Raw genomic sequence first — 24,711 nt, 5'->3', positions numbered from 1 at the left:
TCTCCAATATTAGGCTGCTCATTTATTAAATACTTACCTCACAGGTATGAAACGATATCTCAGCATGAGTCAAAATGACTACATCTGAACAAATATTTTCAAGACAAACATGCAGTGATATATGACGCGGCACAAACATATCACTCACTTTATAGCCCAGCACAGCAGACTCATTGTCCATGGATTTAACATGATCCCACCTCACGGTAACCCAAGATCCATCCACCTTCCATGAGATGTTACCAGGAGGACGGTTAGGGGCTAGAAATTAAGAGGGAAAATGCACGCTGGCTTTCACACCGTTCTCAATGACAAGATTAGGAAATGTCAGTTTTTCGGTATTCTAAGCATTTAATACAACCAAAAATAGATTCAATATTTAATAATTAACAAATAGTAATAATTCATTAATAATTGACAAAAATAGGTTAACTGTCCAGATTAAACAACAGTTTACTTCCTGTTCGGGGAAGGATTCAAATTCAGACACTTAAGACTGCTACGGTCATCTTGTTTTTATCCGAAGCAACTTACAGTACACTGCACTACAAACTGGCAACGTAATGAGATGCAACAAGATTTTTCTAAACTTTTGACCTTGATTTATTTACACAAGTGAGATTTGTCGATCGAGTCCCTGCGCATCAATATCGCTTTAGGGTACAAAAAGCAAGTCTAAGTTTATAAAAGTCCTCAAGTTAGGGCTAAATTACCGTAACAATTGGTGTTAGCAGATAGTTTTCCAGAAATACAACCTACTTAAGTATTAAGCCACAAACGTGTTATAATGATTAAGTGCAAAGTTGCGCAGTAAATGTGGTAAAAATGAGTATAATACAGGTGCACGATAAAAACACTGTTTTTCTATTTAAACTGGTGCTTGCAATGCCAGTCATTCGCCAGTTTAATTCTCAAAGACAGACTGACAAAATGTATAACTAGAATGCACTGTAAGTTACTCTGGATAATAGCATTTGCCGAATGCATGAGTGTAAATATATATTGAAAAGAGTTCAGCATGAGAGGGGTCTTACGAGGTTTCTTGGTAATGACTGTGGTCCGAGGGGAGGGTGGGCCGGTGCCGGCACTGTTGTATGCCAGAACAATGATGTGATATAGAGTATTAGGCCTCAAGCCCGTCACCCGTGCAGTGGTCTCAAGTCCTGCTGTTCGCACACGATCCGCTGCGGCTTCCCGTTCATGTTGCCGCCAGTAACGAATCTGTAACCAGTGCATGACAGCAAAGACTATGTAATACACATCTGATAATATTGAAACAACAAGGGTGTGCATTGTAAACTCACATACCATAAAAGTGTGTGAACATAACGTAAATGTTTTCTTTAAAATAAACAGATTATGAAAATTTAAAATAACAAACAAATACCCTTTGATGCCATGGCATTTTATTGCATGGTTTTATCTAAGGCAAGCTGTCCTATCTAAACAACATGTTTGATGATGTGATCTAGCTGTGCGGATCATAAAAAGCAACAGATAACGCCACTTCTGTCACCAACGTTTACCCCATGGGCAAAGCTCATACAGTATATACCAATGGATCTGTGTTTTGAAGCACAAGTGTCATGTTGACTCCATCACGCCATTTATGCGGTTCATAATGTTTAACAATCAACCACACACCAACAGATATGGAAGAGATGCAGTATTAAAGGCAGAATGTTGCCTGGACTGACCTCATAACCCCGAAGAACTCCATTAATGCTCAAATGTTGAATGGGCTCCCAGGACACCTGAATCTCAAATGCGGTCAGTGCAGTGGCGTTAATTCTCCGTGGGGACGTGGTAGGTTCTAAGAGAGACCAAAATAAATAGACATGAATATCACAGATGATTTAAGAACAATAAAGGGACTTATTTAAGTTTTATAAAATAAGTTTAGAACACATGCATGCTTCCTCTTTATGACACTTAAAGTTTTTAATATGAAAAAAGATGGTTTCAACAAATGCACTTTTTGGACTAGGGAGCAAGTTGTGGCACAACAGAAGTCTATAGCAGATTAACATTAATGGTATGTGGTTGGTTTTGATATAGGTAGGGGCAATATTTTCTTTTCTTGTTGTGAACACTTTAGTATATTGCACATTTCATATTATATTTTTCTTTTTTATATTTTATTATTGATATTAAATACTTACATACAAATTATATGTTGGCTTTACATTTGAATTTATTGATACTTTATTTGAGCTTTGTTTTATAATTTTTTAATATTTAAACATGATGCGTTAACTCAGTTTTTTTTAAAAATCAAAAATCGTGTTTTTTATTGTGCATTCCAATATGAATCAAACTGCAGTGAAGTTATTTTAATTAAGTAATAATAAAAAAATACAGCTAAATAACAGAATTACACAGCAAAAAACAAGATTTTTGAATAGTTTTAAAAACGCCGGATATCTGTTTAAAAAAACATTCATCTTTCTTATTTTGCGCAGTCTACAGAGTTTTGCAATTCATTAAAATTTCTAAAATAAAAATTTCTAAAAATTAGCTTGATTCAAAAGCTAAATAAAACGTAATTTCTCACGATGTTAACCCTTTAAATGAGTTTTAGTCTGCTCTCTAGTGGTGCAAGCAATCTTAGCAACAGCATATAACACAACAGTGAATTAATGGCATAGATATTATAACCCAAAATACATTTATTTCAAAGGCCATGTGACACAGCTGACACAAGACACAAACAATTCAAAATAATAGTGAATATCTCTCACCCTCTTCTGCAGAATGCACTACAGCAATCTGGCTAAAAGGACCCTCTCCTTTCTTGTTGTAGGCCTTGATTCTGACTTCAAACGGGCAGTAGGCTGACAGAGTCTCATTGGTGTAGACGTATCGTGAAGACTCGACATGTGGTACCCTTACCACAGTCCAAGTTGGCAAACCTTGCTTTCTGAATGCCAGGATATAACCAAAGCCATCTCCATTTTGATACTCTCTGGCCATGGGCTACAATTCATTAAAGCAGAAATCGTGTTAGAAAGGTGACCTGTGCTCTGTTCACAACCTTTGATGCTAAATACAAATTTGCAAGTATAAAGCAAGTAAAATATGCAACGAGAGCACTGAGATCTATTGCACTTACTGTCCACGTAATGATGAGTTCATTACGGTTTCCACCACCTCCACCAAGTCCGCTGGGCGCCACGGTTGGTGCTGCAAGACAAAATAAACAGTTATTTTTCTACTTCAGTCGAAAGGAAATATCCCACTTCTCTAAATCGATATTGGATGCCAGTTTGATTCAAAAGTCTGATTGCTATTCAATACTAATACATTTGCGATGATTTTCTGACCTGCTTGCTTGGTCCGGACAGGCTGGCAAGGCATGCTTGGTTCTCCACTACCCAGGATGTTGCTGGCAATGACCAGGAATTCATAATCCATCCAGGGTCGAAGATCCATCACACGTGCAGACTCAGCATTTCCTTCAATGTTCAGTGGGTCTGTTGGAATCATTTGCATGTGATGAAACAAGAATAATGCTAAAATAAACAAATATATGACAAAATATCTAGCTATTGCTGCAAATTAAAAACATCATGAACAAAAGCTTTTTGAGAAAAAAAAACATTTTAACACGTTTATCAAAAATCTGAAATTTTGATCACTAATATATAAATAAACGTGGCAGAGATATTCTTGCAAATGTATAAATAATAAATATGCATCTTAAATATGCTTTAAACTAAAGGCATAAAGTGTGCATTAAATGTTAAATGTGTTTGTAAATCATCTGAATTAGCTGTAATCTCACCTGTCCTCATCCTCTTCCAGTCATGAGTGTGCACTGAGCGGCCCATGATGACGTACTTGCCAATGGGACTGTGGTTGTCATATCCACGGCTCCATCTTAACTCAATGGATGTGTCATTGACACTTGTCACCACCAACCCTCCAGGAGCGCCAGGTGGACCTGCAAAGAATGGAAGAGAGAGAATTGAGTCTCAACTTTTAGCTTCGTGAGAAAATCTACAATACTATTTCCTCAGACTTACTTACTGTATATACACACATAGTTAAGTCTGTAATGCTTTCATTTGTAAAAATCTGTATTAAACACTGTGGGTACCAAATCCCAACGTTAAGAAACTGCTCAATTTAAATTTCACAGCTCCACTCATTAATTCTCATAGGACATAGTGTCTAGAGTTACCCAGAGCTAAGACTGTAGGAAATAGATCTGTGGAACAGGCTGGTAAAATGAGCTTTAATAAAGTCTCTGTAAGAACCCATCACTCCTAAAGGGACAGTCCATCCAAAAATGAAAATTCTGTCATGAATTACTCATCCTCAAGTTGTTCCAAACCTGTATACATTTCTTTGTTCCGTTGAACACAAAGAAAGATATTTAGATAAATGTTAGCAACCATTGACTACCATTGTAGAAAAAAATATTGTATATTTCTTTGTTCTGTTAAACACTAATGAAGATATTTTGAAGAATTTAAGAAAACAAACAGTTCTGGGGTACCTTTGACTACCATTTTTTGACTCCCCCAGAAATGTCAGTTGCTAACATTCTTCTAAATATCTTTCTTTGTGCTCAACAGAACAAAGAAATTTACACAGGTTTGGAACTACTTGAGGTTGAGTAATTCATGACAGATTTTTTTATTTTTGGGTGGACTTTCCCTTAAACCAGCTAGAAGTTCTCACCCCTTACGACCAGCCTGGCTGAAGCCACCGCGCTGTCCACCACCGTCTGGGCCGTGCAGGTATATGTGCCGGCGTGACTGAGCTGTCCGTTTACTATCACCAGGTCTCCGATCGTCTCTTTCTGTAGAAAGTTACAGAAAGTGATAACAGTCCAAAGAAAAGTGTATTAAAGAGTTGGGCCACTTCAACTTCACAAGAGCAATTACTGTGTTTTATTAGGTGCCTAATATGGGGAAGCTCCAAATTTGGATTTTAAAATGGACTCAGCTAAGGTCGTGGCTCACATAATCAACGAAATACGTAATTTAAAATATTATCATATATAAAAGGGATTTACTTTCCAGTAAATCCTATTAAAGTAATCTTTAAAGTGTGAGTGCAGCCGTGGCTGGTAATGGAATACAAATTACTAATCTTTCTCATTTTAAACGTTAAGAACACAAACAGATTTTTTATATTTTATATAAAGTGTGATGCTTTTTATTGAAAACCTGAAGCCACAGTGGTTGCCAAGATGTTCGATGTGTGAGTTTTTAGGCCTTAGCACTAAGAATTTTATAGAACTACATAACATTATGCTCATGTAAATATTTACAGTTTATCATAGACTATATATACCTTTAACTTAATATTATTTATATTTTCCTTTTGTGTTGTATTTGGAGCTGACCTGACCTACATTTCACCGCTTGTTGTATATTCTCTATATAACTTCTCAATGTGACAAATAAAAACCTTGAATCTTGAAACATTACAGCATTTGGTTAGAAATCTGGAAGAAAAATGTAACACTTTTTGTTGACACCAGAGACCAACTGTCATTTATGGCAATATCTGACCCTACTTCATTAACCTGTGCCAAGCAAAAAATACATCAAATTTCAAACTAACAGAGCAAAGTATTCAGTGTTTGAAAACTAAAGCCTAATGCACAATTTCAACAACCAAAATGTAGACTCACCCCTTCGATGCGGCGATAGTGTCCATTAGGTTCCTCCAGGTCCAGCAGAACCCCATTGATGGACCAGGTGAAGGTGAGATCCATAGTAGGGTCATGTGATGAATGGCATTGAAGGGTGGCATTTTCACCCTTATTGATGTCTGCATTAGAGGGCGCTAGTGTGATTTTTGTGGCGTCTGTTCGGAAAAACAACAACCTTGAGATACACTGCAGGCCCAAGAAAATGCAGATTTCCAAAATTCCACATCACAAAAAATGATTGAGGGGCAATTCCAACATTATGGACGTGACATTTTGCGTTATGGACGTGACATAAAAATGCTCAGAGGATGAATTTGTTACAAATATATTGAACCATCTGTTTATATTTTACTAAACCCTTGTTGTTAAAGTCTAAACATAAAAAACTGTCAGTCTATGAACAAATTTTCTATTTAAAAAAAAAGGGAAATAAACATGCATTATGGATGTGACAATAAAAAGTACGCGTTTTTTGGGAGACGACAAACTTTGTAGGATTTCTGTGAAATAAAATGCACAATACTAAAGCAATAATACCCAATTAATGGAGAAGGGATGCCTCTTTATAGAACATAAAATAGTTATTTTATTTTAATTTTCATGTGTCCATTTATGAGGAATATGTAGCATTATGGATGTGACAATCCTGAAAATGGCACTTACCTGACTATGATCATGCACTAAATCATGCACTAAAAATAAAACAAATGCTTTACAAATTTGAAGAGAGATCTCACATGGGTATTATATAACCACCAAATGTTACCAAAGTAAAAACCGTTGGTTAAAAAAAAATATTTTTTCATGGTAAGGTTGACATTTTCACGGAATTGCCCTGAGATTAATTTTACATGCAAATAAAGAAACCAAAAATGCCAGAATGCTTGCCATCAAAGCATAAATAAATGTCACCCTGGACCACAAAACCAGTCTTAAGTAGCACAGGAATATTTGTGGCAATAGCCAACAAAACATTGAATGGGTCAAAATTATCGATTTTTCTTTTATGCCAAAAGATCATGTTCCATGAAGATATTTTGTGAATTTCCTACCGTAAATATATCAAAAATATTTTTGCTATGTTAAGGACTTAATTAGGACAACTTTAAAGGCGATTTTTTCAGTATTTTAGTTTTTTGCACCCTCAGATTTCACAGTTTAAATAGTTGTATCTCGGCCAAATATACCATAGTCCGATCCTAACAAACCATACATCAATGGAAAGCTTATTTATTCAGCTTATTTAAAAAAATTTACCCATATGACTGGTTTTGTTATCCTGGGTCACAAATGCACAGATGCATACTGAGTGCATGGATGGCTAAAAAATAGTCATGCAAATTTCAGTTAAACATTCTATACGACATTACATCATTTTTATTTAACAAAATTAGTTTATTAAACATAATCTGTGTAAAACCATGCATGTAAACACTCACTAATATCAGTTTAAGTTTCAACAGGTAACTCACTAAAGAAGAGTTTAACAATGTTACCTCTGACCGACAGGTGTCCTGTGCTGTTGGCTTTGCCCAGGTAGTTCTCTGCAAAACAGGTGTACTTCCCCTCATCAGCACGACTGATATTATAGATCCACAGCATCCCATCTGGAGTGACTGTTATCCTGGATAGAGTTAATGACATGGTCTTTGTGAAAGCTTTCTGTATTCAAAGCAAACTGCATAACCACAACAGAGGTAAATGGACTCACCATCTGACCAAACACATCAAAAACCCACAAAAGCCATTTCTCTGTGTGATTAATAAAATGTGTGTATTACTCTTTGTGTTAAATGCAGTGTTTAGCAAATTTAAGAACTAGTGCCCTTTTAATGCATAAGATAGAATTCACATTAAATTGCTAATTTATTTCCTGGCCCCATTTGAAGGCCTATTGGTAAAAAGAGCATTCTGGGTAATGTAGTTTTTAAATCAGGTTCAACTATATGTAGACATCTTTGCAAACCTTAACTTTTGAAAATACCTTAACTTATTTTTGAAAATACCCAATTGTGATTCATTTAAAACATGACTTTTTAAATTATTAGAGCAAACACTTATAGATATTTTAAAGCTACTTCCTTTTGTTGACTTAATTCACATTGAATTCAAATTCAGAAACCAAAGTGAAATTTAAAGGTCATTTAGGAACACTTTGAAATCATAAACAATCATAAATTATGAATCACATGGTCTGACTGTATTACCTGGTGCTGTTGGTCAGCAGTTCTGTGCCACGACTCCAGAAGAGAGTCGGTTTAGGAGCTGCACGAGGTTTACACTCCATTTTAACCTGTCCTCCACGGGCCGAAGGGAGCAGCTTACGAACCGGATTTAACCTGAAATCTGGTGCCTGGACTGAAGGCCAAGAGAACAGGGCATGAAGGGAAGGAAAGGAGAAGGAGAGGTTTAAAAACACATCACACTATGGGTCAGGCATGACTGGGTGAGCAAGGAGGATGTGAAGTGCATTTGGGTAGATAACAGGAGAAATATGTCAATGCTTATGCAATAATATTCTAATTAATTAAATGTTTCGTTCTCAAACGTTTCCTGTCAAGTACCACCTTTGAACAAATCAGTACAACCTAGACACAGCAATGTTCCCTTTAATTTTGTCCTCGGTCAAACTATATTAGAAATATGATGCTAAAAACTGAGCACTTACAAGTTAAAATGGAGGCCATTTTTAAAGCCTGCCTTTAAGAAATGGACTATCTAGTAGATAGAATAAAATCACCTTTTTGCCAATCATTTTTGTGATGCTCTTTTTTGGACTCTAATCTAAACTTTCTGTATTAAAAAATGTAAGCTATGCATTAAAGGTTTGCACAAGGTTTTACAAAAATTATTTATCAATTAAAAAATGTATGTAAATATTTGTAATTTTTTTACAGTTATATAATATTATACTTATATAGTTTTATAATTTAAATGAATTATTTTAAGATCATTTGTACAAACCACAGTTTAAAAACCACCATATTATGTACTTCTCTTATATTTAAAAATGATGATGTGTTTGCTCACCTTGAACACGAAGCTCAGCGTTCGAGTAAATGGTGCCATGTTTGTTTTCGGCCACACACTGATACATCCCCGAATCATCCAGGGCGAGGTTACCGATCATCAGTCGGCCATTATTCACTTCCACACGGTCCTGCGCGCAGACAAGTGTAAAATTATGAATCTTCTTCAGTTAACCACAGGCTACGTGCCGGCAGAGATCATGCACCATTAACGCCAGCAGAGGGCCTACACGATTTCTCCTCTCCATCTCTTGACATATTTCCAGTTATACAGATAATGAGCAGATTATTTACTGTCACACCTTGCTGCCCTCCAGACATGATGAGTTTTCTAAAAATGAGTTTGCATATTTCAGTCTGACTCCTGACAGCTAGAGGTTCTGTTCGTTTCTGATAACAGACACAGTGTGTGATAAGGGGGTCACACAGTGGTGTGTGTTGTAATCGGTGCGGCTGACCTGTGTGCTGAGGGGCTGTCCGTTACGCAGCCAGCGGATGGTGGGTCTCGGTTTGCCGGCGGCTGCGCAGCTCCACTGCAGTTCGGAACTGATCTCCACCTCGGAGTCGCTCATTACCTGGAGCCACTCAGGCTGGGCTGTAAAGTGACACACACACACACACACACACACACACACACACACACACACAAACACACACATTCATATCACTTATATTCATATTCTACACTTCCGTGTATTTCATACAGCACGTCTAATGAAGTATAACTAGTGAAAGACTCTTTTTTCAACTTATGTTAATATGAAAAACATTAAGTCAAATTTTTATAATTCATTCCTATCTTCATATCCATAAGCCCATAAGAGCATCGTTACACCATTCTGCATACATACTGTATATATTTAGCATTTAGGGACACTTCCCAAAATGTCCCCATGATGTTAACAGCAGCAGATATCATATCAGCACTGACTGTACGCCTACCCTGCACAGAGATGCGTCCCTGATGTGTTTCCCGGCCCTCAGAGTTGTAGACCTCACATTCATACATGCCCTCATCCTCAAAGTTCAGTTCAGGAATAATCAGGATGGGCCCGTCTACAATGGCCACCTTAGGCGGCAAGACCCCATCAACCTTCCTCCAGCGAGTCTTAGGAATGGGACTAAGGGAGGAACCAAAGTACAGAGGGAGAGAAAAAGAAAAGAGGTAAAGGTCTGTTTTGTTTTGTCTGTTTTTAGCAACATCATGGATTAAATGGATGTTAAATGGATGATCTCCAAAGAGAAGCATCTCTAAGCTTAGAGACACTTACTTGCCATAGGCAAAACATTCAAGCTGTGTGGTGTGTCCTGTTAAAGCGTAAGTCTCGGCAGGGAAACGCACTCGGATGTTTGGGGCAGATTTCCTTGGGTTTGCTGTAGAACCAAAGGGAAAAAATAAAACTAAGCGCGCTATATTAATGTACAGTATATTATAAGTGGCAAAAAATGTATCATAGTATGCATGTGATTATTTGAATAAACACATAATGTGCTTAAAAAGAGCGTTTTGGTGGCAGCATTGCCCTTTACAAATGTTGTACGACTAAGTGGCTAGGAAACCTATTTGTCATAGAATACAGATGTTTCAAATGTTATTCTAATGTAAGCAGGTGGAATTTAATTGCCAAAGCATTCAAATGTGGTTCAGCTCAATAAGGACAATATGGAGCTTGGAACTGACCGTCAGAGTAAACGGTGAGCTGGACGGCTTTGCTGAAGATGCTCTTGGTGCTGATGTCCATATTGATGGTAGTAAAACAGAAATAATTTCCCGTATCATTGGCTCTGGCATTGGCTAGGTACAAGTTACCAGTCACCTGGGAAACAAACCATCTGCCATCCTCCGGCTGAATGAAGCTGGGAAACTCGTTGATGAACCAGCGGTAGGACAAAGCTGGTGGATAGGAATGTAATTTTAACATTGGCAGAAAATAAGTTACTGATGAAGTTTAAGACTGCGTGTTGTGGTAGTTTGCAGGCACACCTGGGTAATGAGCCGGTGGCTGGCAGGCAAGGAAGGTTCCAGTGCCTTCGTGGACTGTCTGAGGACTTCTGCTTTCAGGAGGGAAATCACGGAGGTCTAGAAAGCGCATTATATAATCAGTCTCTTTGTCTTTGTTGGTTCTCAATCCATTTTTTAGGTTTAATGCAGAAATATTAGAAATGGGTACTGCCACAACAGAGTTACACAACAATTTAGAAAGGTCTAATTATTTAGAAGGGTCTGTTTTTCACACTGTGAGAAAAGTCATCTCTTGGTTTGTACTCACAGCCGAATTTGAGGGTAGCAACACGGCTAACAATGGTGCCACAGCGGTTAAAGGCGAGACACTGGTATGACCCTCCATCTCGCCCATGTTGGGGGTTGTTAATCACAAGGTTTCCCGCCACCAGGGTATAGTGTGAATCCTCTCCGATAACTACTTCTGTGCCATTCACACGCCACCTGTGAGTAACAACACACTCATTTTAAATGCTTGAACATGGTAAAAATGAAAATTTGGGCAAACATATATTACGTTTGTATGGATATACAGTACCATAAAATCTTTGGAAGCACATTTTTTTAATTAATATATTTTATCTTTAAGAATAACAGTAAACTCTTCAAACTCTTCAGTATCTAAAATAAATGTTATATTTTAGAATCTTCAAATTGCCACCCTTTGACTAGAATTTGCAAAAACTGTTCTTTGGGCATTTTAATGCAGTTTCAGGAGGTCTCACCCTGGGAAGATTTTTAAAGAGTATTGAAGGAGTTCACTATTCAAGGCTCTTATTGGCTGCTTTTTCTTCTTTATTTGGTCCGAGTCATCAATTTCAAAGTATCTTTTTAAATAAAGTTTTAGTTAATGAAATTAAATGTTGGCACAGTTATATCCTAGCTTTCCTGTGGCTCAGTGGTTACAACATGGCGTAATGGTAAGGTAATGGGTTCGATCACAGGGGATTGCACATAGTCAGAAACAAATGTATAGTACAATGCAATGTAAGTCGCTTTGGATAAAAGCGTCTGCCAAACTGCATAAATATATATATATTTCACTAAAGTAATTTAAAACTTTTAACCATACACCTTAAAAGATTTTTAAGATAATTAGAAACATTTCAGTTAAGCGTTTCCAAACTTTTGACTGGTAGCGAAGCTTCATTTCTCTCATTTTAATCAATATCTTTGTCTTACTTTTCTGTAAAAATATCTAAACATAACTAAATAAGATAAAATTTGAAACATAAATGTTTGCTCTAAGCTTAAGCTTAATTCAAGATATTTTCTCTAAAACCATTTTTATTGGTTTTTAGGCATTGTACTGAAGAACAAAACTGATTAAGAAAAGAATTTTGTAGCGTAGGACAAAATGAAATGCAAACTCAGATTAGGTTGGCTAAAAATACGATAGGGCATATTAAATTAATTAGGTTCTGTTTTGTTCGATAAGGTGTAAGTGCCAAAAATGTGATCTGAGTACCGGTATATAGTAGCAGGGCTGGCGCGAGCCTGGCAGCTAAGGGTGACCTTGCCTTCTGGCATCCCCTCTGGGTAGATCAGACTAGACGGCTGCTCTTCAAACACAGGCCCACTGTCGTGTCCTGACACACACACATCTCCACCTGAGAAACATCAGACATACAGACACAAAATGTTTTTTGAAGGAATTATTTGTATGTTTTCTAGAGTATGACCATAGCCTGTAGCAGGTCAACATTGTTTAAGTGGGTTTCTAGTTAACCCTCTCTTTGACAGTGACAGTCTTGCTCAGCCCTTACAAAAATGTACTGGTAGCACTGGTACAGTGATGGTAATACAATGATACATTTAATTGTTAAGTATTATGTATAATACTGTATAAAATATAATGGAATTTCCATCGTACAAAAAACGAATTTGTAATTTTAAATTTGTGCTTTCATCCAAAGCAAATTACACTACAGTTATTAAGAAAATCTCTTTTAAAAAATCTCAAATTTTTCATGTATTTTATAACATAGTGTGATTTAATGGATTATTCCTCAGAAGGTTTGATCTATCAACCTTCCAGTTACCACTAGTCTATATAACACTAAATGAAATACAATGTGAAATATCCTTTGAGAGTAATCGGAAGTACTTTATATTAAAATCTTGTCAATCCCGGGTCTCATTTGACAGCCAGTGTTCTGTGCTAAAGAGACTAACCCCTTTGGGGTGTCTATGCCTAACAACAGTAGCAGAGTTTGCACTCGGAGCGGGAGAGTTCTCCACCCAGGGAAACTCAATAGGGGATACAAGCTGTCAGATATAATTGCATGCACTCAGCTGTTTTGACGGAAGAGAAGGGAACTGGGGAGTCTGAAGACATACAGTAAAGTCTCCAGGTAGTCGCGAATGCATCTGATGCATTATGAACTGGGTCAGAGATGAGTTTGGATTATATGGGACTTGAATGCTTGTTTGCATTTATGCCAGTGCATTTGAAATTCAGATTTTGCTTTTCAAGTTTCAGACCCGAACTTTCAAAAGCAGAAGTTTGATTATAGATTTAAGACTGCTGCATATTCTGTGCAATCTGTAATGCTGTCGGGATGTGCCACATGCATAAACATGTCAGTAGTTTTATGAACTGTATGCTTTACCTGTCTTTTTCTCATTTTGTAGTAATTATCTAAACAAAAAACAGATACATTTACAGTAATTCAGAAACAAAATTTTAAATTGTAATTCGAAAGGTAATACAAACTGTCAAAATACATTAAATAGTTAAATGTATGCTTAATATTATAAAACACAATTAGCCAATTAGGTAATAAAAAATCAATCTATTTCAAAATATAGTATTTGAAATTAAAATTCAACCTAAAAATTTCAACATGATCTCATTGGAATTCGTACAAGGGGGCAAACTGACGCAAAAGCAAATTGTTCAAATAAAATTGCACAAATTCATACGAATTAGCCCGCCTCGTAAAATAGCTACAAATCCACAAGAGATTGTGCTGATTATTTTGCTTTTCAAGTAAATCTAATTAAGATTATTCCGATTTTACCGGAAAGCAAGACAAAAGTAACCTGATCAAGAAAATCCTCGCAATCAAATGTTTTTGCAGTATGTCTGCAGTTTTAGTGAGACTGAGAAACTTAGGGCAATAAGATTGAGGCAGAAGAGGAGATGAGGAGGAGTTTGACTCCCCAGGAGGCTTTCTCACTCAGGGATTATAGTGGGATTCAATGGTGTGCTGCCTCCAGTAATGGGGATAAACAACTCAGAACTGCCACTTAAGTTCCTTTTCACTGAAGTCTTTTAACAGCTCATCACACAAACTCTTAGTGTGCGGTATATGAAACTATATTGCACTGTAAGCCAATTAAAGCTAAACATGTGGAATAATATACAGTATATCCATACCTCTCCATTCTTGCGAATATGAACATTTGTGTGTTTGTATTTGCTATAATTAAAGGTCCAATGTGGAATTTTTTGGAGGATCTATTGACAGAAATGCAATATAATAAACATAACTATGTCTTCAGAGGTGTATAAAGACCTTACATAATGACACATTATGTTTTTCTTATCTTAGAATGAGCTATTTCTATCTACATACACCGCGGGTCCCCTTACATGGAATTCGCCATGTTGTTTCGACAGTATCCCTAAACGGACAAACCGCTTTTACGTAAATACGTTATCTCCTTCGGCAAAGAAGCGAAAACGTGACAACATCTTAGTCCTGTGTCAGCCACCGTAGTGCTTGGAAAGGGAGGGTTGGAGTGAGCCGCTGGTTGCAATTCGCAACCCCACTGCTGGATGCCGCTAAATTTCATACACTTGACCTTTAAGCCATAAAAACATATCTATAGATGCTTTCTTTCTGTTTGTTGCTGGCCAGATTTGGAGTAAAGTAGACAAGGCTTCATACCGATAGTCAAAAGTCTTGCTCTGTGAGACGAAAACAGCTTTGACTCAAGTTAATTGATATGGACACAACCACATTTTTATCAATGTTTTATGGCTCCCGGATTACTTTAGCCGACAAAAACACCTCTCAAGTAAATCAAATCCCTTCTGCCCAGTGATCTAAAATAACAGAATGAATAATTAATCTGAATTTGTGGCCCCCCACAGATGCTCCGCCCTAAACCCATGTATGCCAGACACATCACCTGCCATCAAAGTGACATCTTACATTTCAATGATGTTTTAACAAGCCAACGGTAGCGCACAGGGAATTCGGCCGGGTGAGCGATAACAAAGTTTGGGGAAAAGGCTTAGTCAGACCACTAAGTATGGTTTTAAATGGGATCCTTAATGAGATGAGATGGTAGGAGACAAAGACTCAGACCGCACTTACCCACTGCATAGCTCAGAGCCAGAGAGCTGATAGACAACAGACACCACAGCCTCTTCATCCTTCTGCTGCAACCACACCCCTGATGAGAGATGAAGGTCTGTCGGCTCCTGGAGAGAAAGAAGACAGATGACTCACCCCAAAAAAACATTTAAATAATCACTCCCTTTGTTGAGATTGAGGTTATGGGTTGCAGCCAATCTGATTGTAAGGTGATTTTTTAAGATGATGTGAGTTAATTTGTCTTTGTGTCTGAATACAAACATATACTGAATTTCACGTGTTTTGTTTTTAAATATAAACCAAATATATAATATATATAGAAGCTTTATGCTTCAAACAGCAATAAACTTCTTGCCAATAAAATATTTTCTGTAAACAAGATCAGTTTACTTGAAAGCAAAATTGTTTTAAATGATGCTTGGAATGGAAACAACACAAAAACACTGACAAGCCCCCATACCCCCCCCCCATGTTTTATTCTATGCAATAAATAAGCTCTGGGTTTTTAGAATTTCTTCACACCTCACCACAGTGACTCAGTCATGCCTTTTGTTCTGTTAAACTCCCTTTTCCTGCTGCGTCCGTTTCTAACCTCAAAGCCGAATTCATACCAGCCCCTGTGAGGACGCCCAGTCGAGTGCTTTCCATTACAGTCAAAGTCTGAGTTACTTTGACATGCATATTCATCAAACTACCTGAAACTTAACTCCATTCTGTCACATTCACCTCTCCCTGATTTGTCAGCCGATGATGCCTGCCTGTAAACCGAGGTCCTATAGAACAAGGTCGGGCAACTTGTCAAATCATCTTACGGCTGAATTGTCAAGAGATCCAGCGAGCAGCAGCTGTTTTGCACTGTTCACCATCCTGCCCTCACATCTGCTTTTGGTCTGCAGGACTGCATGCTCTGCTGTGCAACATAACCCCTCCAGCCCTGTAATTGGCAATTGCACATTTTTTCCTGGCTCAAGCAATGCCAGTCGCAACAAGGGCAGTGAATCCCGGTAAGTCTGAGACTGCGGGCGAAAAAGACAACCACAAAGAGCCAGCACGGATTTGTCGTTTGTGAGGTGCTATTCACAGGAACAGCATCCCATATATGTCACTCGAGAGCTTCCAATGTGAGAGAAAAGGGACTACCATCAGAGAAATTCCTTAATTATACTACAAGACACAGACTGCCACCTGACTGCACTCTCAGACGCTTTTGAAAGGCTTGTTTTATAAGCAATGCTTGTGTATGTTGTCACAGCATTTCAACTACCCTCTACTCAGCACATTATGATCTGCCGGCTACCAGGGTTTGGATTACAACAATTCGCACTGCTTGATGTGTCCAGCTATGTCGTAGTGTGTGGGCATGAATAAATTTTGCAGAGAAAGCAAATCTCTGGCAGAAACAGTACATACAAATACATGAATTAATGTTGGTTGGTTTAAAATATATAAACAGAAAATAAACTTAACTAACACATTTGGAGATTTCCTCAATCACGTAAATAGGAGCTGAGCTATACATGTATGGCTATTTTGTAGAGTTCAAGTTTAATGTTAAGTAAATGTTATTGTATAGAGAAAATGAAGTGTTACAATAACTTTTTAATAACCATGCCAAAACATTGTGGGAATGTTTATATAACTAGTAAATGGGACGTTTTATTAACATTTTCTCAAACGTTATTATAACCAAGCAAGAACGTTTATACAACGTCTAAAAAAACTAGACACTTTTTAAAGTTTTTTTTCAACGTTTTAAGAACTTTCAGATATAACATTTTTATAACTTAAAGCTAACTTTAGGGAAACGTTCTTACATAAAAAAATAGCTGGTATGCAGGGGTGTTACCAAAATGGCCACCAAAGGACTTACTTTCCCCAAAGGAACTTTGGCAATATACATTAGCATAAAAGCATAACAGGCAACTTGAAACACATGCATATAGCCAATAACATTCACTGCAGCTTTCCCAGCATTCATACTGTGGCATATTCATGCCTCAGTACTTATTTTTCTCTCTATATAAAAAGTCTTGTTACTGGTAGGGCAAGGACTGCCTGGGGCAGTAGAGCTTTTACTGTCACTCTGACATCTGTTAATGGGACAAAGTCCCCCCAAAACACATCTTTCCCAGCATGTGGCCCATTTCAGCCAGCAGTCAGGGTGGACACTTCACAAAAGATAAATCTAAGAATTTTTTGATTAGCCTTCATACCTTCTTCTGCATACCTTCGGCGGCAGAAACGCATATTGTAAAATAGCCTACTAAATGCCTTTTCACCCCCGTACATGAATGAGAAAATACTGAAAGGGCGTGTTTGACAAAATAAAGTTACGAAAAGGATTATACAGTGTTTGACTGACAGACATCTGCGTGATTTCTCTTCAGTGCTTGCGATAACTCTGACTGACAGTCAAATACACATAAAATAATATAAATCCCCAAAATGGCGGGGTATTTAAATCTCGGCAATCATTCATTTAGACACAGCTGGTTGTAAAATGTAAACAGATGTGGAAAATCAGATATGTCAAAATATTGGATCTGTGTGTGCATTAGGTTTTGCTTTATAAATGGAACCTAATCTAGCCTTATAACAATGAGTAATCGAGGCAGGGAGGCAGCGATCCACATGCAGTCTTAATAAACAAAACCACAACGTACAAAATAATAAAAGAACCAAGGAACTAAAATAATCCAAAGGTCAATGCATAAAGCCAGTGGTACCAGGACCAAACATACAACGACTCACACTAGACAAAGCAAACACTGGGGTTTAAATACATAGAAACTAACAAGAACTAATTAACACTTAAAACTACAAAGGACTACAAAACATGGCACAGAACAGGAAGTAACATGAAAGTAAAAAAAAACACAGGGGAAACACAGACTGGGATCATGACAAGCCAACTGCCGCAGTCTATAATGTTGTTAATATTAATCGAACAACAAATGAAACCAATTGGAAACCACATCCCTTAACAGTATATTAATTTAAGTAGCTTTAATAAAGTTACACACACAAACAAAATGCGGTGGAAGTGGAAACAATAAATGCTGTGTTATTGTCTCTAAACGGATGGCTGCATTTGCGGTACACTGTCGTTTTTTGGCTAGCGGAAATAGTAAGTGGCTTGTGACTTTTATAAACACTGGCTAGAAAGCCATAATATCAAGCTATGGTTGTTCTTTGTTGTACAGTATCTTCAAATGGTAAATACATAAAGAAAACGCAGCAAACCCAAAACCAAATTATCTTTTTTTTTACTGATACTGCAAGAAATAACTTGAGGGCCAGAATATTCGAAAAGCACATCAAATTGGTATTCATCGAACCAATCCAAACCTGATCTAAAATGTATGGCTTAGTGTACCCAAGTCATGGCCTTGTCACTGAATAAATATTCAGTGTTTGCTATCCCAGTTTGCAGATAAAGTTAGCACTTGATAGCTGAGTCTAAAACTGCGTGGTGGGAGGAATTATAATGACGATCCATGCTGGTAAAGTGCCTTTATATTTCTTTGAAAAAAAAGCACTTATTTGAATTCACAAGTGTCTCCCTTTCCAATTCTTTACCAAGGAAATTAAACGAAGCCTTATAAGCCACACCATAGTAAATCTAGAGCTATAGGTCTGTAAAACGCCTCCTTTCATGAGTATTCATGTCATGATCAGCAGTTTGTTGTGACTGTAATTCAGGATATTTGCTGAGAGCAATGAGTCACTGTGAGTGTTTAAACACAAAGCTTGATCTTATTGTTTTCAGACTTAAAATCTTGGCCACATTAAACCTAATCATTATAATGACTGTGCCATTAAGTTTAAAAATCCATGAGGCATGAAAATAAAGCAGAGCAGTGAGATGATTAAAGTTTAAACATCAGTGTGTGCAGTAATTAACAGATACTATAGAGAGCTTACCAAAGCGCACGGTGCTGTATATTTTTAAGCACTGGAATGAAACACGGGGGCAGCGGGATGTTTATTTGGTCGTACGCGTTGACAATATGCGCTTGTTGAACATTTTTAAATATTGCATGGGCATTTATAGGGAGCTGGTCTTGTCTTTGTAACTTCCACTGTTCTGGTAATTGGATGTTAGATCATGACTGCAGGGATTTGCTCTGTTTAAGACCGTAGCAAGAGTTATGCATTTTTAAAGGAAAACGCACTGTGTACAAGCCAGTCAAGTTCATCCACAACAGACTTAGTAAATCTCTTTTTTACAGATCTCGCTTTGTGCACAAGGGTATCATCCTTCAGAAACACGTTTGTCTAAGAAGATCTGTGTACCTGGAATAACAAAGATGGTAATCGGAAGACAGTCTTCACTTCACATGTACAGTAGGCTACAATGTTTTACGCATTCAGCTAGACTTCTATGTATTTTAAGGGATACTCCACCCGAAAATGATACTTGTGTCATGAATTACTCAACTTCAAGTTGTTCCAAACCTGTATAAATTTCTTTCTTCTGTTGAACACAAAGAAATATATTTGGAAGAATGTTAGCAGCTGACATTTATGGGACATCATTGACTACCATAGGAAAATTATTGTTTCAGATTTTTTTGTTCTGTTGAACAAAAAATAAGATATTTTAAAGAATGTAGCAAGGCAAACTTTTTGTTTTGTTTATGGTAGTCCCAGAAATGTCATTTGCTAACATTCTTCTAAATATATTTCTCTGTGTTCATCAGAACAAATAAATTTATATAGATTTGGAACAACTTGGGGGGAGTAATTCATGACAGAATTTTCAGTATCCCTTTAAAAAATGTTAAAAATGGTATTATAATATCACACCTTTGATTTGAAACCCAACACTTTCAATGATTTGATGCTTTTTATAGCTGTCTCCAAAGGTGGCCACTGAACATTCCGGGCCTGCAAATCCACCATTTAAGGACCTTTGCAGACACATCACCTCTTAGGCTTAATGTCTCCCTAAGAGAGACAGGCTTAAATTTTTCCTTAAAATTTTTTAGCTGTCAGTTGCTGATGTGGCAAATCTGAAATAAAATGAGGATTGGAGTGCTGCTGTACAAATGCAAAGAGCATAGGTCTTTATCTTGAATGAAAGCCTAGCATTGATGCTAATTATTACGTGAAATATTAAACTGTAAGCTCTGTGCTTGACTGTGGTACCTTCGCTTGAGTGTAAAAAGAACACCGAAATACCAATACCAATTGAAATTGCTTATATAGAACATTGTGTGGTTGTACAGAACCTGTATAATATATATTGAGCTGTCACCTACAGGATGGTATGATATACCTCAGGACCATTTTTCTGTCACAGTCACTCTAATTGGTGCCACCCTCAAGGGAAAATGATGCACAGATGCAGAGAAAAATGCTGAGGCTGGATACAGCATATGGCCTTAGACAGCAGTGTGGCAGCGAGCGGTAAGGGAAGCAGTCATCTTAAAATGCTGTTTTTACTTGACTTTCATGGATGTCTGAAACCAGAGCTCTGGAATGACTCAGATTTCACACATACAAAGACCAGCGCTAAAAATGAAACTTCTTGTGACTGAGCTTAATCCAAATGCATGATGTTACATTTAGGTTTGGTAAAGTCTCAGTTCTGTGAATTGAGTTGCACAATTGTACATTTTTGGGGAAATATTATAAAAGTCTTTTCTGGTCTATATTGGAGGTTTTCAATGCTATGCTCAAAGGCAAATTAAGGAAAATACAGTGGCCTAAAAGGTATTTCAACTAAGTGGCATTTATTTGAATGAAAGATAGCAGAAAACATTTGACCCAACCTAGTAGTTTTTAAAACATATTGGACACTTTTACGGCTTTCGAAGCACTACGGAGGCTGAGAGAGGACCAAGATGTCGTCACGTTTTCCCTAATGAGATAAAGTATTTACGAAATGCGCTCTGTAGAGCAGTTTGTCCATTTAGGGCTACTGAGAAACAACATGGCGACATGGCAACAACATTCCACGCGAGCAGACCTGAGCAAAGAAATAGCTCATTCTAAGATAATAAGACATAACCCTTCATTAAGTAAGGTCTTTATACCCCTCTGAAGTCATAGTTATGTATATTATATTGCATTTCTGTCAACAGATCCTCCAGAAAATCAAACACTGGACCTTCAATATTTTGCAATAAATGCAATAACCTTTAAATAGCTGTAATGCAGTGCATAGATGCAATATAGATTATATGCATAATTCACACATTCAGTGTAAAAAATTTACAGCTTCAGATTGGCACCACCTGTTTTGACAGTTCTGACATTAATCTACTCATTTAATGGCACCTCATTTTCTCCACATGCCCTGCAGATGGTACGTAAGGTGGCAGTCCACGCCTCTAGGCCACCGCCATGTATCACTCATGAGAAAGAGAGACCTAAGGAAGACAAACAGCCTAATGTGGACCCTCTAGCCCTGCTGTAACTGAAATATCAACACGATAGTCTGCAAGTGTTGACAGCCTGCCAAGATGAAATGTCCTGTAATTGCTTGGCTCACTTCATGGAGGACAATGACATGCTTGTCCTTTTGAGGGGGGACGAGTTTGAAATTTAGTGACCTTTAAAAGGCTGATCATAGTCTTTTTCTATGTCGCGTATCTCAAAAGGAAGTTTTTTAAGTTTTGCAACCAACGCTGTTTCTAATATTAATGGATCTAATGATTTTTGATTTGTCTTGAATATTTATAGAGAATGTTCTGAAAGTTGGTCGTAGCGTAGCTGTAGGTTTCAATGAGGTCTTGAGGAGAGTAAAACCACTTCAGTCGCAAGCACTGTTTTTATGCCCACATTAAAGGTGCTGTGTGTAATTTTTTGGAAGATCTATTGACAGAAATGCAATATAATATACAGCACATAACTGTCTTCAGAGGTGTGAAGACCTTACATAATGAAGCGTTATGTTTTTATTATCTTAGAATGAGCTATTTCTATCTACATACACCACGGGTCCCCTTACATGGAATTCGCCATGTTGTTTCTACAGTAGCCCTAAACGGACAAACTGCAATACAGAGCCCATTTCGTAAATATTATATCTCCTTCGGCAAACAACCACATCTTATTCCTGTGTCAGCCACCGTAGTGTTTGAAAGTGAGGGGTGAGGTGTTGAGTGGCCGTTGGTTGCAATTCGCAACCTCACCGCTAGGTGTCGCTAAAATTCATATATTGCACCTTTAACAAATATATTCTCTCTGACACATATGTACAATAAAAGAGCAAAGAATAGCGCAAGTGCACAGAGAAGCTGCACAGAAGACTCTCTATTTCACATTTACTGTGTTAAGACCCATTGAAGCACATGACTGCACGGCCGTGGATGGCCGTACCGAGGGAAACAGCAATTATAATGCCCAGTGACTTCAATCCTCGCATGCCATGTTCTCACTGACAGATACAGCATCTGCGGCACTGAATGAACGAGAACAATGGCTGCTCTGAGTCTCATAAGTGCTCATTGCAGGACACAAAACAGAAGCTCGTCTGTACTGAAGTAATTCACAGTAGTGATCAGAGCAGCGATCTCCTCATTTACAACCTCCATCTTCACGCACAGACCAAGTCATTCTTTCTAATGCTCAGATCTTAACTAGTAGATGTTCAGATGTGCTTGACTTTGTCACTCCCTGACAGTGACCTTTGACCTTGCGACCTTCCAAGTGAACTATTCCTTTCTATTTGATCAGACATTTTTACTGGCACTCCATTTGAAAGGCTGCACTCTAAATTGTGGACCTGGAAGTGTGCAGATCAAGGTTAAGTAGGTGCACACGCCTGAGCATGAACACACCACTCACATATATGACATTTTCATTCAGATTCAGATTTTACTGCAGTAGGCGCATCATTCTGATTTCCTGAGCTCACGAGTTCAACGTTCTGTAAAGGATCATTTTTCAGCAGCTGGGCAGGAACGTACTTCTAATTCCCACACTAATCTCATTTCATTTCACATTAACACAGATTCTCACATCACTGTTGATGCATCATATTCTCACTTCCTCCACCATGACTCATTGGAGGATTACTGCATCCCCTCATGTCTGTGTGCTTTCACTTATATTGAAATACAAATAAAAAAATATCAAAACAGTTATATATTTCAACAACAATCTATTTAGTAATATTAAATAATATTTTAAACATAAATGACACCAACATAAAATATTCACTCGTCGTGAACACTGAGTCATCTGAACAATCACAACACAAACGAATGAATAATGTGGCCTACCTATGAGTTTGCGCACCGTAGATTTGCAGAAATAGGTTTATTGATCACAGCTATATCTCAGCTCCTAAATTTGACATTGCAGTAAAAAAGCAGCATGCAAACCGGAACGTTTTGAGGCACAGAATCAGAAAATCAATCTGACTTGTTTACTGCAAGTTCTTCGCAGTAAACAGCATGCACTTGCAAAAATATGATACGGACCCCACAAACGGGCCGGAGCCCGGACCAATAAAGTTAAAACAGCGAGTGCATGGTTTTGGAATCTCCTTAATCTCTTCAATCCATGTTATCGGGCTGCTTGAGTCTCTGCTCAATCCCTCAACCTCATCTCCTCTTCAAAGCAAGGGGATATTTTCAATGTTTCATGAGGCTGTGTGGATATAGCACATGCCCTAATTCCATTAAATTGTGAAGCTATATTTACATGAATTATTTTAGGGTCATAAGCCTGACAAAACCAGAACTTAGTTGAATCGGCGTCGCGGGTTGTCTGAGAACCAAGCGTCCAAGAGCGGCTTGTTTGCTTGAAACGTATTTCTCTGTTTCTTTTCGTTTGGTTCTGGTCGAACACCTGTGAACACTGATGAGGCTGCTGGTAGCCACAGGCACGCCAGCATTAGCAGTCTGCTGTGTGCTTTCTCACAGTGCTTCACTGAGCTTTAATTTGCTGCTTCTGTTCTGTCTGTCACTATCAGGTTTAACCCCTGGCCATAGCTGTTCCCTACCTCCGAAACACCCCCGACAGGCTCTCCACTACCATCACCAATAAACCCGAGCCATTGACCACTTATCTACTACTTTTACTTCTTAAATTACCTTGCCAGCTTTCTAAATCTGTTTGGGCCAAGTTGACTATTCGTTTACAAAGGCAGAGCAATTGCACGGGTGCTCTTTCAAAGGTTAAAGAAATCTCCTTTGTTTTATTTATGTGCCAGTTTTGTCTCTTCTAAAATTAGAGGAGAAGACCTAGAAAAAAATGAGACAGCTGATGACTTACGATACAATTAATGTAAATTTCATTTCTTAAATAATTTTGTCATAGAAAATTTTGATAAGTGTACTTATATTATATAATAATATAATAATATATTATTATGTAAATTCATATTAAAACTGCTGAATTTTTTTACATTGCAGGCGTCAGTTTCTTAATAATCAGAGCACAATGTGAGACTCTACATTACGCTACTGAAGAAACATGTGAGGTGATCTAAGAAGAAGACATCAAAAGCATTTATTTTGCTACACTATCCATTTTATGTCATCGCTGTCTAGGAGAAACGTCTGAGATATTTAAGAGATTTTTCTATATAAATATTTTTGGGGCTTCAGATACGGTAGGATGAAGGAGGAGGGTGTTGCCTGTAGTGCGAAGAGATTTCCAAATAAAAGAATGCAAAGACTCATAACACATCACAAAGTAAAAAATATGTACTGAAAAAATTGTGTT

At 37.6% G+C, this 24,711-nt stretch overlaps 1 protein-coding gene across 1 annotated transcript in view; it reads right to left on the bottom strand.

Annotated features, from left to right (window-relative positions):
• Positions 1-24,711, bottom strand: part of cntn2 (contactin 2) — a 29,392-nt gene that overhangs the window by 3,376 nt on the left and 1,305 nt on the right. The window contains exons 2-21 of the mRNA XM_057362188.1: positions 15,028-15,134; positions 12,168-12,309; positions 10,968-11,143; positions 10,682-10,777; positions 10,379-10,591; positions 9,969-10,071; positions 9,640-9,818; positions 9,156-9,292; positions 8,699-8,828; positions 7,876-8,026; positions 7,165-7,292; positions 5,648-5,823; positions 4,687-4,807; positions 3,785-3,943; positions 3,324-3,473; positions 3,113-3,183; positions 2,742-2,976; positions 1,698-1,813; positions 1,035-1,221; positions 149-261 (exon numbers count right to left, since the gene is read on the bottom strand). Coding sequence (XP_057218171.1) covers positions 149-261; positions 1,035-1,221; positions 1,698-1,813; positions 2,742-2,976; positions 3,113-3,183; positions 3,324-3,473; positions 3,785-3,943; positions 4,687-4,807; positions 5,648-5,823; positions 7,165-7,292; positions 7,876-8,026; positions 8,699-8,828; positions 9,156-9,292; positions 9,640-9,818; positions 9,969-10,071; positions 10,379-10,591; positions 10,682-10,777; positions 10,968-11,143; positions 12,168-12,309; positions 15,028-15,085 — 2,841 coding nt within the window. The 5' untranslated portion in view covers positions 15,086-15,134. The remainder of the gene's footprint in view (positions 1-148; positions 262-1,034; positions 1,222-1,697; positions 1,814-2,741; positions 2,977-3,112; positions 3,184-3,323; positions 3,474-3,784; positions 3,944-4,686; positions 4,808-5,647; positions 5,824-7,164; positions 7,293-7,875; positions 8,027-8,698; positions 8,829-9,155; positions 9,293-9,639; positions 9,819-9,968; positions 10,072-10,378; positions 10,592-10,681; positions 10,778-10,967; positions 11,144-12,167; positions 12,310-15,027; positions 15,135-24,711) is intronic.

The sequence above is a fragment of the Triplophysa rosa genome, linkage group LG20, assembly GCF_024868665.1.
Source record: "Triplophysa rosa linkage group LG20, Trosa_1v2, whole genome shotgun sequence".
Lineage (NCBI taxonomy): Eukaryota > Metazoa > Chordata > Actinopteri > Cypriniformes > Nemacheilidae > Triplophysa > Triplophysa rosa.
The sequence above is the reverse complement of the archived record's forward strand: the minus strand, read 5'-3'. Positions and strand labels throughout refer to the sequence as shown.